Genomic DNA, 20,014 nt, shown 5'->3' with positions numbered 1-20,014 from the left:
ATCATTACATGCATACTATTTCCTGTAGCATGCAGTCCAACATCCATAGTCATCTTAAGTAGCACACTAACCAGTTGAGGTCCATCAACAGAAGTGGAAACGGACCTTTAAAATGCAGGGTGTAGAGATGCCAGGACAGTGTTCAATTTTTGCTGCTCTGGAAGTTAATCTCATTATGACACTTCTATAACCTCTTTTTAAAAGCATACTCTATAATAACAAGCCGGTCCAATGTCTAGCGGGTATCTTCGCTTTGAGGGAGGAGTCAGCTATCCCTCCACTCTTGGTACATCCTTTTCAAGACCTGCAGCACTTGGGCCAAATAATGTATATGTCAGTAAGCCTATCCCCAGCAGTCACGGTGGAAGGACACGGCCAAGGCTTGCACTGAGCATCTCAAAAAGGGTTTATTGCCTCTCAAAACGAAGACACCACACTCAAGTATAAGAAGGACTCTGGGTAGAAGGAGCAGAGAGGAGAGAGAACAAGTAAGTCCATTCCCTGGGCACAGGGCGAGGGGCTAAATGTCAACATGTTGGCATGATAATAATTCAAGACATATTGATTTCGTTATTGATAACATCTGTTCTAACTATACTCAAATACACTATGTGTACTGTGGGTGTCTCTGCACGCCAATTGTAAATTGATCCTAAGCTTTTTAAAGGCTAATGGTATATGACGTCATTATGTCCTGTAAATAATTCATTAATGTAAGGCTGTTATGATGCAAGGTTGTACGATGATGCAAGGAAGGGCATAAGTACATCGAATTGAATGCTGATGGAGAGGGAGGCACAGCATTCAATTCCCAAATAAAACATCCATTACTTAGTGATGAAAAACAATGGTCAAAATTCAGTTGAACTTGAAAACACAATTTAAAAATATATATATAATAGCGAAATGTATAGTTGCGAAATGTATAGTCCAATACTGATTGCATAGGAAAATGGCATTCATAAGCATGCAAATGGAATGTAATAAAAAACGATATGCTTACAAGTGTTTATATGATCTGGAAGCAATTGGCAGATGATGATGGTCTATTTTCAGTAATACACAGCACTCAAGTAATGTAACTAAAAGCTGAGATGCATTTTGAGCTGAAGATTAAATGAGCTTGAGATGAGCTTGAGCATTAGATGCCTTATGAGCTTAACTATGTAGTGGATGTATGATAGGTGCTGAATGGTGATATAGTGATAACTAACCAAAAGTGTGGGAATACTGATATGTTCCCAACATTTAACAGTTTGATACATCTTGTGACCGCTCTCCTCTCAAAAGATCGGGGCAACTAAGAGAGGCATCTTCTAACTGTCAAGATGATGCTGTGTAGACACAAACCCCCAATGGAACTGCCCAGGCAGTAAAAAGAGACTGATTGCCACTAGACGGAGCTCGACGTCCTAGGACATAGACCTGCCACATACCCATCTTATTTATAAATCAATCCCACAGCACAGTTGCTAGGCAGGGCTATTTTTCATCCCATACAAATATGGAAGTACAGCACCACGTAGACGATGACATTCAAACTTGCACGGCATCCTAATGGAAATCCACCTCTTGGCTTGATTACTTTACTTAGGTTGTCTCATTGACAATCCAAAAGCAAGCAAAAGTTGTTAATGGTATTTGTAAAATAAGTGCATTTGAACTCTTACAACTGGGAACTGTACAGCTAGAGAAAGAAGAGTCATGGATTGTCTCCTAGCAACAATGAAAAGGTGAAGTGTAGCTTACTTGAAAAATATTGAATTCCTTGGAAAGTCTCGTAGCAAAAAGCAGAGGTGCCAGAGTAGTGAACAGGTGAAGAAGTCAGAATGAAGATGGTGAGCAAGGATTCTTGCGTAGTAAAATGTTACCTGTGGATTTAGCCTGTAGCAATGGAACACTGACAGGCAAATATATAAAATTGTTTCCAAATGTTCAAATAATATTTATACTAATTTCACATACGCAATAGCATTATATTTAGCATATATTCAAGCTCCAATGCCTTCTGTCAAAGTGGACAAACCCAATACATATATTGGCTCATGACCTGATCCTTCATCAGAATGACATTTGCTTCTATTGACTTAAAATTGCATCAAAATTAAGTGGACATGAGTGAGGTAGTCTACAGCAACCCGTTCCATTTACAGCAAGTGACCAAGCGTCACATGTTGGTCCATGATAGATAGTTTTATGAGCTATGTGACCTATTGCATGCAAAATGAAGCAGGTCACTTGCCACAGCCTACTTTGGGCATGCTAAGTATTCTGTGATCACAGAAATTCTATAATGTACTGTCCATCTTGAGTTACCACCTCTTGGAGCATATCATGATCCAAGCACCTGCACTGGTACGTGCTAAAGTAAAAGTTGCTATATAAAAAAGAAATGTACACTGACTGCACTGTCAAGTATTTTTATGAGAAAGTCAGATCGTTAAGATTTCTGTGCACAACTTATAAACTGTGCAAGTTGCTTCATACCAACAAATGTATGAAACATATTATTGTGTTTAAACAGAGAAAAGCGTACACAGTGTTGGTATGGGTTTTAGTTAAGAGTTTCATTGGATCTTGAAATGTGAACGTATGCACTAGACAATGGAGAATGCCGGTATAACTGCACTCAAACCCCCAAAATAAAAACAATCCACTTGCAAGAGTTTCCAAGGACTTTTTTTCAAGTGTCCTGCATGTCCAAATGTTAAAGACAGCGACAAGAATGCTGTATCTGTCACACTCTCCCTCCCATTCCCCCTTTTAATAGAGACCTCACCAAGAGCAAAGTTTACTCAAAATGTGTCAGCATCAGATTCCTAGGACAGAAATATTGCCTTAATCCAGCGGTTAAAGCAATGGGTAAATGGCACCCGGTGGAACCATCTGTGGAAGATTAATTGTGTGGGAGACAGATGGGGTTTCTTACTGTTACTAATAGCTGTCCAGTCCTGTGACGCCTACCATCCCACATGCTTAGTTCATACTGAAGACATGTGCAGCAGTCTTCCTTCTTGGCCCTCAGCGAGGTCTGCGCTCCTTTGTAAGCCAAGTGATTCCTATAAACACTGTGGAGTGCAGTGACCCAGAGATGACAGTCATGTCAACCAAGCCAGTATTGTCAGTGTCGTGTGTATAGGTGGCAGGGAAGTCAGGCGCAGGAGAGTCAAAATTAAGTGTAAATGGAGATTTTTTATAAATGTCAACAGAACATGCTCCATAACAATAAAAGGTACAGACATGAAAAAAAAAACATGGGTACGAGGACCCGTCGCGCACCAACACAACAAAATAACAACACTGACAATAAAACAATCTCTGACAAAGACATGAGGGGAAACAGAGGGTTAAATACACAACAAGTAATGAATGGGATTGAAAACAGGTGTGTGGGAAGACAAAACAAAACCAATGGAAAATGAAAAATGGATCAATGATGGCTAGAAGACTGGTGACGTCGTACGCCGAGCACCGCCCGAACAAGGAGAGGCAACGACTTCGGTAGAAGTCGTGACAATTATGTACTGTAGGGTCCAGAGACTGTTTATGATAAACATTGTTGATCACACTAAATCAAAAAATGATATTTGGTATTCTTACATTGTCCCATTAGGAAGGTCTTCAGTTTATCTCAGGGTACCACTGTGTATTCACAATGGTATTCATGCAATATGTATACAAAATCAACACAGTTGATAGGTAGGTTAACCAGTTAGCCAACCATGGTACATTAGCCGGTTACGCTTATTGGTTAAATGGTTAATTTGTGTAATGTTATTTTAGCTTTCTGCTTCATATTTATTTAACCAAGCGAGTTAAGAACAAATTCTTATTGACAATGACGGCCTACCCCGTCCAAACCCTAACCTGTATGATGCTGGGTCAATTGTACGTCGCTCTATGGGACTCACGGCTGGTTGTGATACAGCCTGGAATCAAACCATGGTCTGTAGTGACACCTCTAGCACTGAGATGCAGTGCCTTTAGAGCGCAGCACAACTCGGGAGCCCCCTGTATGTTGTATGTCATTCCAGGAGCACAGTAAGCTAGATGGTGTTTGTTAAGCAATTAAAAAATATCTTATTGGTTCACAACTTGATTCCAAACAAAAACAGGATCTTGTTAACTTGATTTGAAAAACATGTTCTCTATTTCAGTAGCAGAGAACCATCTGAAAATCTGGCAAAACTGCTATCCATAGCAAGATGAAATTCTCCAAGAAAAGTAAAGACGAGGAGCCAACTGCTCCAGGGCAGGGTAAGTCATATATTTTTTTTCTAAACTAATGTTTTAAAAAAAAACATCTTTATTTAACTAGGCAAGTCAATTTAGAACAAATTCCTATTTACAGTAACAGCCTACCAAGAGGCAAAAGGGACAGGGCTGGGATAAAAATGTATAACGCAGGACAAAACACACATCATGACAAGAGAGACACCACAACACTACATGGAGAGACCGAAGACAACAACACAACATGGAGAGACCGAAGACAACAACACTACATGGAGAGACCGAAGACAACAACACTACATGGAGAGACCGAAGACAACAACACTACATGGAGAGACCGAAGACAACAACACTACATGGAGAGACCGAAGACAACAACACTACATGGAGAGACCGAAGACAACAACACTACATGGAGAGACCGAAGACAACAACACTACATGGAGAGACCGAAGACAACAACACTACATGGAGAGACCGAAGACAACAACACTACATGGAGAGACCGAAGACAACAACACATGGCAGCAGCACAAACATTACATGTTTTCTAAACATAATATACTTTTTTTTTAATCAAATCGTAACTAATCAATGTAAATGTTCATATAACAATGAATAAATCAAGTTTCTTTTCGGTTTCGGATTATTCCTGTAAGACTATTGTGATGTACTGTATATGTGTATGTTTAATCCTGCTCTTTGTCCTACATCCCTCTAGTGGCAATCAAAAAGAGATCCAGAGTCCCTGGGGTCATGATTACACAGTTTGTGGAGGAGCTTCCTGTGGGCATGACCACCCCTGATTTCACCCTCAAACCCATCGCTTTGACTATTCAGGAAGGTATGGTTCATATATCAAACCACAATGACAATGTGAGATTGAACTAAAGTCTTTAAATTGCAAATATTTTCTTGGTCCTTGCTTGAAATTCTACTGAGTTGACATTAACTGTGTTTTATTGCATTATTTTATAAAGGGAAATGTGCTGTTTTCAAAGCAATTGTGTCTGGTAATCCGACACCAAGTGTGCATTGGACAAGAAGTAATGGAGAAGTAACAGAACCAGAGAGATACAAAATGGTATCTGATCCAGCCACGCCTTATGAGCACTACATAGAGGTGAGTCAACACACTAGTATTGGAGAGGAGCAACAATTTACAGTGACACCTTTTTGGTATTTCTAAACAACCTCAATGGATCTGAAACAACCTGATTTCCACCTTACGTAATAGCAACCAGAGGCCAAAAAAAAAAAATGTTGGCTGCAATGAGGACTAAAAGATAACCTCGACATCCACGTTAGCGAGCGATAAATCGCTGGCCAATGTTGACTGCAACTGAGATCAGCTGTGATATTTTCGATGGTTTAACAAGAGATCAGCTGGTTACAATTAGCCCAGCTCTTTTACAAACATATACTTTTTCACTGTGGCCGTTGTTCTTCTTCTTTGCCTTCGTCCCCAATCTGGGGTGACTTAACTGACGCTAACAAATGTTGTTCCAAATGGTAATACTCTTGCTCAATTTGTGTTCACAGATGCCGGAAGTATCTCCAGAACAAGCTGATACCTACAAATGCTTTGCCACCAATGAGTATGGAAAAGCTGTGGTCACCGCTAACCTCAATGTAATTGAAAGTGAGGACACCATTACCCCTGGGTTGATATACGGCGCTAAACCTGGTTACATCTCATAACTGAGTCTTGAACAAGAGAAACATCATGTTACGTTAAGTACTGTAGATCCTTAACAAAACACTGGCAGGCACATATCCTCAGGATCTAAGCCAGACAGACTATAATTGATCTGATTGATCTTAATTAACCAAATCATCTAATGAACCATCTCTTGCCTTTCAGTGGGATATAAGAAGGGCAAGGCTATGAAAGATGCACGAGCAGGTCAGTCACTGAATTTCAATCACAAAACAAGGTTTTAGTGACATTAACTGTACAAAATAACGTAAAAGTTCAATCTCAATTTAGCTGCTGTGAAGCCACCTGAAGATTTCAAAAATCTCCTAACAAAAGCGTAAGACAATACTAGAAAAACAATCAATCATAGCTAGGTTCTAGATCCTAATTCTACCATAATAGTTTTGACGCGTGAATGAGATACAGTTGTATTCTTCTTGTTTAAGGGTTGTAGAATCAGACAAAGATGACAAAAAAGAGGGAGAAATCGATCCAAGGTTTTGGGATGTGTTGATGAGTGCCGACAAGAAAGACTATGAGAAAATCTGTGCCGAGTTTGGAGTCACTAACTTCCGCTGGATGCTGAAGACACTGAATGCGAAGAAGGTTGAGAGGGAGGAAGAACAAGCAAAGGTTTGCCTGAATCAGAGATAGTCAAAGATAATAAAAATGCCTGTATGTAGCTTAAGTTTTTTTTTTTTTTTTAACATTTTAGTAATTTACAGTAGCAGACGCTCTTATCCAGAGCGACTTACAGGAGCAATTAGGGTTAAGTGCCTTGCTCAACGGCATATCGATCGATTTTTCTCCTAGTCAGCTCGGGGATTCAAATCAGCAACCTTTCGGTTACTGGCCCAAACTCTTAACGGTTAGGCTACCTGCCGCCCAGCATTTACTAGTATGTGAAAGTGAGGTGTTTATTCCTCTTACATACACTGTTGTATTCCAAAATTAACAGTAACTGAATATCACCAACATCAATACCAGTGAATGTGTTTTTTGCTCCTACAGTATGTTGAAAAGCTCAGCAATCTGAAACACATTGAAGTAAAACCTGGTGGAGGTGCAGAGTTTGAATTTGAGATGTCGCTTAAAGACCCCAACGTCAAGATCTTCCTGTTCAAGGTGAGAATGGTGTGAAATACACACTGTTATATTCATTGTAACAACAATGCATATAACAGTCATTTTAGAATGACTAATAGATGTCTTTACATTAAATGTGTTTTTTGTATGCATTAATTAAGACTGACAATGTGTTTTTATACAGAATGGAGTAATGGTTCCGTTCAGTGTCGAAACAGAAGAGAAGCATTTTCTGAAGAAAACGGGAAGAAAATTTACATTTGGCATTAAGGATCTTGCTGGAGATGATGAAGGATTGTACCAAGTGATGGTGGAGGGGGTACTTATCTTCTCAACTGACTTCAAAGGTGGGATGTCTTCAATTTATTCTCTGTTTAATCATTTCCCATTTCATATAGGCTAACAATCCCTAAGACCAACAAAATTCCCTCAGGTTAGCCGGTATGCAAAGATGAATGTCTGTTCAATATCAGCCAAAACAAAAAAGGAACATGTAATTTTGTCATTTTGTTCCAGATAAAGTATTTCTTCCAAATTTGTATTTTATTCAGTTCCAATGGTGGATTTCCTGGTCAAAATTCAGGAAGTGAAGGCCACGGAGAGAGAGGATGCCGTGTTTGAATGTGTCCTGTCAACACCCATGTCAAAGATTCAATGGACGGGGAGGAATCAATCGTGCGAACAAGGAGAGAAGTTTGACATTGAAGTGTCAGAGGACATGCTCATTCATAGCTTGGTTGTGAAGGACTGTGCGAAACTGGATGGTGGTATCTATTCAGTATGTGCAGGGATCAAGTCTTGCAATGCCTTTCTTGTTGTGGAGGGTAAGGAGATGACGTTTCAAACACAAAAAGTGTTGCTAAGTCATGTGACTCTTACTTGTGTAAGGGCATATAATGTCAAATATATGCCACTTGTTAAGTAAATTGATCAATATTAATCAAACTTTATCCATATCAGACAGTACAAATGCAAAACATTGACAATCTTTACTAACCTATAACTCTACCTATGTTCTTATTTGCCCACGCTCCAGTTGATAGCGATCCAGCCACCAAGGGGAAAAAGAAAGTCCGCAAAACAACTCGAGCTGGTGGGGGAGAGGTAGACTTGGCTAAAATAGCTGCAGAGCAGAAAGCTAAGCTGGACAAAGAGAGAGATCAGAGAATGGAGTTGGCGAAGCAGATTAAGGCAGACATGGACGCTAAGGCAGCAGGAGCGCCCGAACCAGAGCCGGAGAACAAGGACGAGAAGGAAGAGCCTGAGCCTGTGGAAGAGAAGAAGGAAGAGCTTGGAGACGAAGAGATACCAGTTGAAAAGAAGAAGAAAGAGCCTGGAGACGAAGATATACCATTTGAGGAGAATAACAAAGAGCCTGGAGACGAAGACACACCAGTTGAAAATAAGAAGAAAAGAGTGAGAACAGGTCCACTGATCACAGACACCATCATAGGTAAGAGGTTTCAAGGTGTTCAATGAAAACAGGTCCACTGATCCCAGACACCGTCATAGGTAAGAGGTTTCACGGTGTTCAATGATTTGCAATGTCCAGGCATCACATTCACACTACATCATCTTCCTAACCAATTGACTATGACTTGATGTATCCTCTAGACCCAGGAGTGCACTTTACCAGTGGATTGTCAGACATCAGTGTTAATATGGGCAACAGAGGTGAACTGGAGTGTAAACTGAGCAGTGAAAACTGTGAAGGAATCTGGTACAAAGATGGAGAAGAGGTGAGTTAGAAAACCGGAAGTAACTATAAACATCAGTCGTCAGATTTGATTTGGAAATCATAAATGCAATACTCTTCAAAAATTGAATCTCAAATCCAACTTGTTTTTGCCGTCTTGTTTAGTCAACTACTACAGCAGGTAAGTTCTGTTCAGTATGAAACTGCGAAATACAAAAATATTGCAGAGACTAAATGCAGGAAAAGTAATAATTGAGCTGCAACAGCGCATGCAGTTCTTTACAGGTCTAAACAGTACTTTGTTTGTTTCCTTCCAGATAGAAGCATCAGATGATATTGAGATGAAACATGATGGGGCCTTTCACAGGCTTATACTGAAGAACTGCAAGGAGGAAGATTCTGGCAAATACCGATTTGAAGCTGATGGACGTAAAACAGAGTCCATGCTCATTGTAGAGGGTAAATGAATCCATCCATCCATCCATCTTTTTAAATAATTAATGGAAACATTGAGGCAGTTGAACTGAAGTTCAATATTAGTATTGAGCGAAAGCAGCATTCTCTGAAGATGGACATGCAATGCCAAGTTAACTAAGCTATATTGTAGCTACTATATGTACTGCATTTGTGCTATTAAATGTATGTGACATCTGTGTTCCAGATCCACCCAGAGTAAACCCAGATGACCTGGCTGATTTCTCAAAGCCCGTCATAATAAAGGTTGGCCAGAGCGCTACCTTCAAGCTGTCTTTTATGGGTCGTGACCCAATGAAGATCTATTGGTACAACGAAGGTGAGGAGTTGGTGGAGGACAAACACATCAATATTGAGAAGTCGCTCACACACAGTCGCCTCCTCCTCAGCAAGTGCCAGCGGAAAGCCACAGGAGAAATCAAGATCAAGATCAAAAATGAATGTGGAACCATTGAGGGCATATCCAGGTTGATTGTGCTGGGTCAGTGGGATGATTTTAATATATTTGCAATGTTGCTATGACAATCCTTTGTGCTTGCCTGAATGAAACATCAGGGTGTCTCCACCTTTAACACAATATTGTCAATACAGCTTCTAGCTTCATACACAACATTGTCTAGGATAACATAAGGCTAACTGGAGTATCATTAGGCTCCCCTATATCTATTCACAGACAGACCAAGCCCTGCCCTAGGACCTGTGGAGATCATTGAAGCTTCTTCGGCTGTACTTGACTTTAAATGGAGGCCTCCCAAAGACAATGGTGGCTCTCCTGTGATCAACTACATCCTGGAACGACAGCAGCTGGGCCGTAACTCCTGGATGAAGCTGGGTCAGATCCCTGGAGAGCCCAAATACAGGGACACCGATGTAGACCATGGAAGGAAGTACTGCTACCATATCAGGGCTGTGACTGAGCAGGGCATAAGTGAAATGATGGAGACAGATGACATCCAGGCCGGTACAAGAGGTAATGCATAATGTCACCAGAATGCAAAATTTAGCTGTTGAATTAGGGTTCTCTCTTTCTCCCAATGGAGGACGCCATCAGACCTCCAAAATGTACTTTTTTCCCTTGTTACCTAGCATATCCCGGACAACCTTCCTCACCCAAAGTGATCAGTGCCTTTGCAAACTGCATCAATCTGGAATGGGTTCCCCCTTCCAACACTGGAGGAACTAATATTCTAGGTTACCATCTGGAGAAACGCAAGAAGGGCAGCAATCTATGGGGTTCAATCAACAATGTGAAAGAGCCAATCAAAGGTGTGGCCCTTTCAATACTTGGTTCATCATCCAAGTGTCTTTCCGTATTTATTTTGTTCTAATTGCATTCCATACCAGTACACAACCTGATTTCTACATTGCTGTAAATACAACCATACTGTCAAAGTGATGAAACAATAAAGAAATATTTTGATCCCTTCATTATCTATTTTTTGTCACACCCATACTTTCAGGTCAAGGGATTGCAGTGAAAGACGTTATTGAGGGAATAGAGTATGAGTTCCGTGTTGCAGCTATCAACATATCTGGTGCTGGAGAGCCAAGTACCCCCTCTGAATTTGTTATTGCAAGAGACCCAAAGAGTAAGTAATCTGATCTGTTTTATTCTGAGATAGCGAGGACAAACTCTGAAAATCAGTCATCATTTGATAATACAACACGTAATTTGACTGGTAAATAAGGCATAACATTACAGTTCAAATATAAAGTATGTTTATGAGCAGCTGTCGCAAACAGTATATTCTACTCACCCCTGAAATCATTTGTCCTTTCAGAGCCCCCCGGTCAAATCAATGACCTGAAGGTGACAGACTCCACCTACACCACCTTGTCCCTGGGTTGGACTAAACCCATAGAGGAGAAAGGGGTCCAAGATGAAGCCAAGGGATACTTTGTGGAGATCAGACCAGCAGCAAACCCAGAGTGGGACCGCTGTAACAATAACCCCATCATCATTACCTCCTATAACATTTTGGGTCTTAAGTCAATGGCCATGTACTGGGTGAGAGTGATTGCCACCAACGACGGGGGAGAAGGGGAGCCCAAAGGCTTGGACAACTACATCATTGCAATGCCCCCCCCAGGTGAGTGACACCAATTTGTCAACATTGTTTTTGTCAAGTTTGTGTTCACAGTATCATGATAGTAGTTCTAAGACTGAAACACAGAACGAAAACCTAAAACCTGGAGTGATTATACACATATTATTATATTCACATTCTTATCTTATTTCAAGCTTTATACGTTTTTTAAAATATAATTTCCTCGTTTCTCATAGTGAGACCACATTTCACTGATCGCAAAATGAAGAGCTTCATGGTTGTGAGAGCCGGGAATTCTGCTCGAATCAACATCAACTTTGTGGTCAGCAAAATCTTGTGCATGTAAACATTGCCTTATTGGGTCTTACATCGGAATGACCAGTTTCTAAGGCAAATTACAGAACTCAGTCTGCTATTCCATGTAAGTGTGATACTCTGTGACCTAGAATGTGTTGCGATGGTGTAGAAATACAAAATCAGAGCAACAAATTCTGTAATGAAATGTGATGGATGTTAACAGAGATACTTACAAAAGTGGATTGCTCATTGTAGAAACATTCACTTATCCTTTTATTGCCGTGGGCTAAATCCCGGCCACAGAGTGATTCTTGGTAGTCTTAAACAAATCTACTTTGAAACAAAGGTATACGCCTCACACACAGGATTATGTGTTAAAATAAAGACATCTGTACCATGTCAGATATACAGTATGCATTAAGTTTTAAGTTTGTATCCCAATATTACACTTTAAATACAGTATATCACAGAAGACTGAAATATTCGTCAGGTTTTTTGGAATATTCCACCCGTGAGGCCAAGAATTTTGCTTTTGGTCATTGTCTGCAGGAAAGGGCTACACTACCAAACAAACTCATCTGTCTATTTCTATGTTGTCTTTTGGTAGGCTTCTCCTATGCCAAACATTACGTGGCTAAAGGATGGGATGCCAGTATCAAAACTTGTAACCATTAGCAACTCCGATAATACATCCCAGCTCCTAATCTCCACATCTGAGCGTCCCGACACAGGAATCTACACCATCATTGTCAAGAACATGGTTGGTCAGGAGACCTTCAGTATCGAGATCAGAGTCACAGGTATAATCATACAAGCAAGACATTCCACTAAATATTGATAGTGAGTGGTGGAAAGTGAGTGTTACTGACAGTGAGTGTTACTGACAGTGAGTGGTATTGACAGTGAGTGGTATTGACAGTGAGTGTTACTGACAGTGAGTGTTACTGACAGTGAGTGGTATTGACAGTGATGGTATTGACAGTGATGGTATTGACAGTGAGTGGTATTGACAGTGAGTGGTATTGACAGTGATGGTATTGACAGTGAGTGGTATTGACAGTGAGTGGTATTGACAGTGATGGTATTGACAGTGAGTGTTACTGACAGTGAGTGGTATTGGCAGTGAGTGGTAATGGCAGTGAGTGGTGGAAAGTGAGTGTTACTGACAGTGAGTGGTATTGACAGTGAGTGTTACTGACAGTGAGTGGTATTGGCAGTTAGTGGTAATGGCAGTGAGTGGTGGAAAGTGAGTGTTACTGACAGTGAGTGGTATTGACAGTGAGTGTTACTGACAGTGAGTGGTATTGACAGTGAGTGGTATTGACAGTGAGTTGTATTGGCAGTGAGTGGTATTGGCAGTGAGTGGTAATGGCAGTGAGTGTTACTGGCAGTGAGTGTTACTGACAGTGAGTGTTACTGACAGTGAGTGGTATTGACAGTGAGTGGTATTGACAGTGAGTGGTATTGGCAGTGAGTGGTAATGGCAGTGAGTGGTATTGACAGTGATGGTATTGACAGTGAGTGGTATTGACAGTGAGTGGTATTGACAGTGATGGTATTGACAGTCAGTGGTATTGACAGTGAGTGGTATTGACAGTGATGGTATTGACAGTGAGTGGTATTGACAGTGAGTGTTACTGACAGTGAGTGGTATTGGCAGTGAGTGGTAATGGCAGTGAGTGGTGGAAAGTGAGTGTTACTGACAGTGAGTGGTATTGACAGTGAGTGTTACTGACAGTGAGTGGTATTGGCAGTGAGTGGTAATGGCAGTGAGTGGTGGAAAGTGAGTGTTACTGACAGTGAGTGGTATTGACAGTGAGTGTTACTGACAGTGAGTGGTATTGACAGTGAATGGTATTGACAGTGAGTGGTATTGGCAGTGAGTGGTAATGGCAGTGAGTGTTACTGGCAGTGAGTGTTACTGACAGTGAGTGTTACTGACAGTGAGTGGTATTGACAGTGAGTGGTATTGACAGTGAGTGGTATTGGCAGTGAGTGGTAATGGCAGTGAGTGGTATTGACAGTGATGGTATTGACAGTGAGTGGTATTGACAGTGAGTGGTATTGACAGTGATGGTATTGACAGTGAGTGGTATTGACAGTGAGTGGTATTGACAGTGATGGTATTGACAGTGAGTGGTATTGACAGTGAGTGTTACTGACAGTGAGTGGTATTGGCAGTGAGTGGTAATGGCAGTGAGTGGTGGAAAGTGAGTGTTACTGACAGTGAGTGGTATTGACAGTGAGTGTTACTGACAGTGATTGGTATTGGCAGTGAGTGGTAATGGCAGTGAGTTGTGGAAAGTGAGTGTTACTGACAGTGAGTGGTATTGACAGTGAGTGTTACTGACAGTGAGTGGTATTGACAGTGAATGGTATTGACAGTGAGTGGTATTGGCAGTGAGTGGTAATGGCAGTGAGTGTTACTGGCAGTGAGTGTTACTGACAGTGAGTGTTACTGACAGTGAGTGGTATTGACAGTGAGTGGTATTGACAGTGAGTGGTATTGGCAGTGAGTGGTAATGGCAGTGAGTGTTACTGGCAGTGAGTGTTACTGATAGTGAGTGTTACTGACAGTGAGTGTTACTGACAGTGAGTGGTACTGACAGTGAGTGGTATTGACAGTGAGTGGTATTGACAGTGAGTGGTATTGGCAGTGAGTGGTAATGGCAGTGAGTGTTACTGGCAGTGAGTGTTACTGACAGTGAGTGGCATTGACAGTGAGTGGTATTGACAGTGAGTGGTATTGGCAGTGAGTGGTAATGGCAGTGAGTGGTGGAAAGTGAGTGGTAATGGCAGTTAGTGTTACTGACAGTGAGTGTTACTGACAGTGAGTGGTATTGACAGTGAGTGGTATTGACAGTGAGTGGTATTGACAGTGAGTGGTAATGGCAGTGAGTGGTAATGACAGTGAGTGTTACTGACAGTGAGTGTTACTGACAGTGAGTGTTAATGACAGTGAGTGGTATTGACAGTCTGTGCTATTGACAGTCAGTGGTATTGACAGTCAGTGTTGGAACTCTGTAAAAGATCACTACTGTGTTTATTATCTGTTGTCTGTGGCATAAGGGGTTGTGAGGGAGGGGTGCTGTGAGATTATTTAAGATACTAGTAGGGTAACACATATTTTTGGAAGTTGGGCATTGACTCTGCTGTCCTAGCTTCAGGGGGAAGCTGGTTCAACCATTGGGGTGCCAGGACAGAGGAGAGCTTGGACTGGGCTAAGCAGGAGCTGCCCTAGGGCCAAAAGACCAGAAGTGTCAGGACGGAGTGCTCGGGTTGGGGTGTAGGGTTTGAGCATAGCCTGAAGTTAAGAAAGGGAATTTCCTCTTGCTGCTCCATAGGCAAGCACCATGGTTTTGTAGTGGATGCGAGCTTCGACTGGAAGCCAGTAGAGTGTGTGAAGGAGCGGGGTGACATGGGAGAAATTGGGAATGATGAACACCAAGCGGGCTGCAGCATTCTGGATAAGTTACAAGGGTTTGATGTCACAAGCAGGGAGCCTAGCCAACAGCAAGTTGCAGTAATCCAGATGGGAGAGGACAAGTACCTGGATTAGGACATGCACCGCTTCCTGTGTGAGGTACGGTCATACTCTACAGATGTTCTAGAGCATGAACCTGCAGGTAACGAGTACTGCTTTTAAGTTTGCAGAGAACCCCAAAGTTATTTGAACCCTGGGAGGGGGACACCATGGAGTCAACCATGATGGAGTGGGCAGGCCTTCCCTGTTAGGAAGAGAAGCTTGAGCTTGAGGTGGTGGGCCGACATCGAAGCTGAGATATCTGCCAGAGATGGGTTTCGCCAACTGGGTGTCAGAAGGGGGGAAGGAGAAAAGTAGTTGAGTGTCATCAGCACAGCAATGATAGGAGAGACCACGTGAGGATATGACGTGCTGAAAAGTGGTGTGTCTACTTTACAATAACAAATACATGTATTACACTGTATGTGTAATATTACATGTACTGTACATTCAAATGAATGGTTGACGACCATGTCTCTCTTACCTGGTTCCAGATGATCCCAAGCCTCCCGGCCCAGCGGAGTTGGAACAGAATGTTCCTGGAACAGTGACTGTGACCTGGACTCCCTCCCCAGATGAGAGGAGGGATGACAGGCTGCACTACATAGTGTCCAGACGAGACTCCGTCAAGCGAATGTGGCAAACTGTAGCAGACCACCTCTTCAACAACAAGTTCACAGCCCTCAACATCATGGCTGGACGAGAGTACTACTTCCGTGTCTACGCCAAAAATGACATGGGTCTCTCTGAGCCTTCTGAGTCGCCAACCTGGGGAGTGACCAAGAAAAAAGGCACGTTAAGATTGTCATGTGTCATTGTTGATTATCCAGAGAAAGAATCATAAGTCACCCTCAAGAGGAAACCAAAACAAATGTTTGTTGATTGGTAGTTACTTAAAACCTCACTAGGGTACGTGGGAACGCTAGCGTCCCACTTGGCCATCATCCAGTGAAATTGCAGGTCGCCAAATTCAAAAACAGAAATACTCATTATAAAAACTCATAAAACATACAAGTGTTATACATCAGTTTAAAGATTAACTTCTTGTTAATCCAACCACTGTGTCAGATTTCAAAAAGGCTTTACGGCGAAAGCATACCATGGGATTATCTGAGAACAGCGCCCAGCAGACAAATCATTACAAACAGTTACCAGCCAAGTAGAGGAGTTACACAGAAATAGAGTTAAAATTAACCACTTACCTTTGATGATCTTCATATGGTTGCACTCACAAGACTCCCATTTACTCAATAAAAGTTAGTTTTGTTCGATAAAGTCCCTGTTTATATCCAAAAACCTCAGTTTTGTTTGCGCGTTTTGTTCAGTAATCCACAGGCTCAAACGCAGTCACAACAGGCAGATGAAAAATCCAAATAGTATCCGTAAAGTTCGTAGAAACATTTCAAACAATGTTTATAATCAATCCTCATGTTGTTTTTAGCCTAAATAATCAATAATATTTAAACCGGACAATAACGTCGTCAATATAAAAGGTAAACAAGAAAGGAGTACTCTCGGTCATGCGCATGAAAAATCTCTGGGACACTGTAGGGTCCACTCATTCAGAGTGGTCTTACTCCCTCTTTTTTCAGAATACAAGCCTGAAACAATTTCTAAAGACTGTTGACATCTAGTTGAAGCCATAGGGAGTGCAATTTGAGTCCTAAATCAATGGATATAGTAATGGTTTTCAATAGAAAACTACAAACATAAAATAATCCCACATCCTGGATGGATCTTTCTCAGGTTTTCGCCTGCCAAATCAGTTCTGTTATACTCACAGACATTATGTTAACAGTTTTGGAACCTTTAGAGTGTTTTCTATCCAAATCTACCAATTATATGCATACCCTATCTTCTGGGCCTGAGTAGCAGGCAGTTTACTTTGGGCACGCTTTTCATCCGGAGGTAAAAATAGTGCCCCCTACCCTAGTGAAGTTAACATGTTTGTCGTTTAAAGGGGAGAAGCTACAGCACACTGTGGTCTGTGACACTGTTCTGAAAAAGGTCTCAGACCAAAACCTTGTGGTCACAGAAGTATCATTTCAATGAGTTTCAACAGTTTCACATTTCTCATGAATAGGGATAAACAAAACTAAATGAAGTCATGAAAGCAATTTGAACCACTAACTGAGACTTTCCCATATTAATTGTGTTTTATCTAGATAAGTTCTCAATGGCTTTCAGCTCATTCAAGAGCCTCAACTTTGAGTCAGCGCCATCATTCTTAGTTCCACTGAAAATGCACAGCACCCCTGAGAGCTACGAGTGCTACATGAGCTGTGCTGTCAGAGGGGACCCAACACCTCATGTCACATGGTACCGCAACAATATCAGCCTCAACACCAACACCAACTATCTCATCACCAACACCTGTGGGGTCTGCTCCATGCTTATACTGAGGGTTGGAACCAAGGACACTGGAGAGTACAAAGTCATCGCAGACAATGCCTTGGGCAGGGCAGAGTGCTCCACCAAACTCACAGTCAACGGTATAAAAAATAAAATAAAAGTCTTACTGTGCTACATTGAAATATAGCATGTTAACATGATGTGTAAAATAATGTTTTTAAACTATAATCTGTCTTTTCATTATCTTTCAGAGTGAAGTGGTTCCACAGTCCTCCAGTTCTGCTTCGCAAAGACTGTCAGATTGCCCAGAGCAACCAGAAACACTGCAGAGAGCTGAAATGGATGTGTGTTGATTATATCCTTAGAGAGTAGGCATGTCCTTTAGTCATCTGGTAAAAGAAGAATATCAATAGTGGTTTAAGATACAGTAGTGTGTGTTGAAAGAGATTATGTAATGACTTATTCATACTGTAAATAGGCCTGCAATGAATTTTTCCAACTTTTGTTTGACAGAAACTTGACAATCCAATCCCAGATGTGTTTTCTTGTTGACTCTCAAAACTTAAGAGAGACAGAGGCAACATAAAGGATTCCTATAATTTAAGACGGATGCAATTTGAAATCAATATTCCATAGGCCACTCACATGGTGTCCATTGCCTAGGCTGTCCACCCTTCCATAAAATCGTCCATGGGTGCACACACCCTGGTAATGTTTTGCCAACTGTTACACAGCTTCACATACCTCTTTTACTGCTAGCATGCAGTCGTGTTCTTTCGGGGGATATTGAGAGTTTAAAATGGAAGGTAATAAATTAGAAGAATCCATAGGCATGACTGAGTTTGACCTTATGTACATTTGGTCCTGGGCTGGTTTCAAGTTTCAGGAAGTGTAAACTTTCTACATGACAATGCATGGTTCTGTAGTGATTAAGCGGACAATAATTATTTTATAGCATAACAATGTAACAGGCTTTGACATTTACAAGCATACAAACTGGTGGACAAGAATAAGTTCACTGTATTTACACTGTATTTTACAGTTGTTTTAAATACAGTAATACAGTAATACAACATTATTAAAAGTTAAGGTGATTCCTGGAAATGTAAGTCAAATTCCTAATAGTGAAAGCAAGTTATTCTAACTGTCGGCTATTTGAGATTCAGTGTACTGTCAATCGGATTTTGAACCTAATAACTTTAAATAATTTTGCCTGCATTTAAGTAAGTAGCAACAACTGGTTATAGGCTTCCTCCCTTTCCTTTCTTTGTTTGGTAAAAATATGTAAACAACTGGATGGAAAAAGCAATGGACAGGAAATGTGGGGTGTGAGTTGATGCAGAATTGTTTTGTGAAGGAATACTTATTAGCCCTTGACCCTGTGTCGCCCCTGAAGTAAATGCCTTCTGGAATGTCAACCTTCTCAGCTCAGCTTCCCATGCCTGTGTTCGGTCAACCTTCCTGTGTCAAACACCAACTTTTATTTTGTCGCCTGAAATATCCACAACACACAGTCAATTGTGCTTGGACCAAGCATAACTGTGTCATTGCTAAGAATACAATAAAGAATAAAGAATGACTCCTAGTGGTTTTAAGTTCCAACCAGTTCCTGTGTCCTGTGTTCTATTCCAACCAGTTCTTGTGGTCTAAGTTTCAATCCAGTTCCTGTGTTCTAAGTTCAAATCATTCATACACATATTTAGCAGATGTTAAGCATTCTTGTGTTTCTAGCTCAAAAAGTGTGGTAGTATCTAACAATTCATAACAATACACACAAATCTAAAAGTAAAATAATGTAATTAAGAAAAAATAGAAATATTATGACGAGCAATGTCGGAGTGGCATTAACTAGAATACACTAGAATACAATATATACATATTAAATTAGTATTACAGCATGTAAACATTAAAGTGACCAGTGTTCCACTATTAAAGTGACCAGTGATTCCATGTATATGAACATAGTGCAGCAGCCTCTAAGGTGCAGGGTTGAATAACCGGGTTGTAGCTGGCTAGTGACAGTGACTAAGTTCAGAGCAGGGTACTTGGTGGAGGCCGGGCTAGTGATGGCTTTTTAAAAGTCTGATGGCCTTGAGATAGAATGGCTATTTAAAAGTCTTGTGGCCTTGAGATAGAAGCTGGTTTTCAGTCTCTCGGTCCCACATTTGATGCACCTGTTCTGAGCTCTACTTCTAGATGATAGCAGGGTGAACAGGCCGTGGCTCGGGTGGTTGATGTCCTTCATTATCTTTTTGGCCTTCCTGTGATATCGGGGGCTGTGGGTGTCCTGGAGGGCAGGCAGTGTTTCTGCCAGTAATGCGTTGGGCAGACCGCACCACCCTCTGGAGAGCCCTGCGGTTACGGGCGGTGCAGTTGTCATACCAGGTGGTGATACAGCCCGACAGAATGCTCTCAATGCATCTGTAACAGTTTGTGAGGGTCTTAGGGGTCGAATATAATTTATTCAGCCTCCTGAGGTTGAAGAGGCTCTATTGTACCTTCTTTACCATACTGTCTGTGTGTTTGGACCATTTCAGATTTCAGTGATGTGTACACAGAGGAACTTGAAGCTTATCCCTTTCTCCATTGTGGTCCCATCGATGTGG

At 41.3% G+C, this 20,014-nt stretch overlaps 1 protein-coding gene across 1 annotated transcript; it reads left to right on the top strand.

Moving 5' to 3' along the window:
- Nucleotides 1-336: 336 nt before the first annotated feature.
- Nucleotides 337-19,013, top strand: LOC139371388 (immunoglobulin like and fibronectin type III domain containing 1, tandem duplicate 3). Its single transcript, XM_071111768.1, has 24 exons — nucleotides 337-488; nucleotides 4,158-4,257; nucleotides 4,955-5,077; nucleotides 5,214-5,356; nucleotides 5,776-5,875; nucleotides 6,098-6,139; nucleotides 6,224-6,269; nucleotides 6,379-6,565; nucleotides 6,944-7,057; nucleotides 7,203-7,365; nucleotides 7,570-7,842; nucleotides 8,055-8,471; nucleotides 8,633-8,757; nucleotides 9,032-9,173; nucleotides 9,376-9,669; nucleotides 9,862-10,158; nucleotides 10,275-10,454; nucleotides 10,649-10,777; nucleotides 10,970-11,278; nucleotides 11,473-11,558; nucleotides 12,141-12,333; nucleotides 15,551-15,847; nucleotides 17,222-17,548; nucleotides 17,660-19,013. Exons 2-24 carry the CDS (start codon nucleotides 4,206-4,208, stop codon nucleotides 17,662-17,664), a joined length of 4,044 nt encoding a protein of 1,347 aa, XP_070967869.1. The 5' UTR covers nucleotides 337-488; nucleotides 4,158-4,205; the 3' UTR covers nucleotides 17,665-19,013.
- The last annotated feature ends 1,001 nt before the right edge of the window (nucleotides 19,014-20,014 follow it).

This window comes from Oncorhynchus clarkii, chromosome 17 (assembly GCF_045791955.1).
Source record: "Oncorhynchus clarkii lewisi isolate Uvic-CL-2024 chromosome 17, UVic_Ocla_1.0, whole genome shotgun sequence".
Taxonomy (NCBI): domain Eukaryota; kingdom Metazoa; phylum Chordata; class Actinopteri; order Salmoniformes; family Salmonidae; genus Oncorhynchus; species Oncorhynchus clarkii.
Note: the sequence above shows the minus strand (reverse complement) of the source record. Positions and strands in the feature narration are given on the sequence as shown.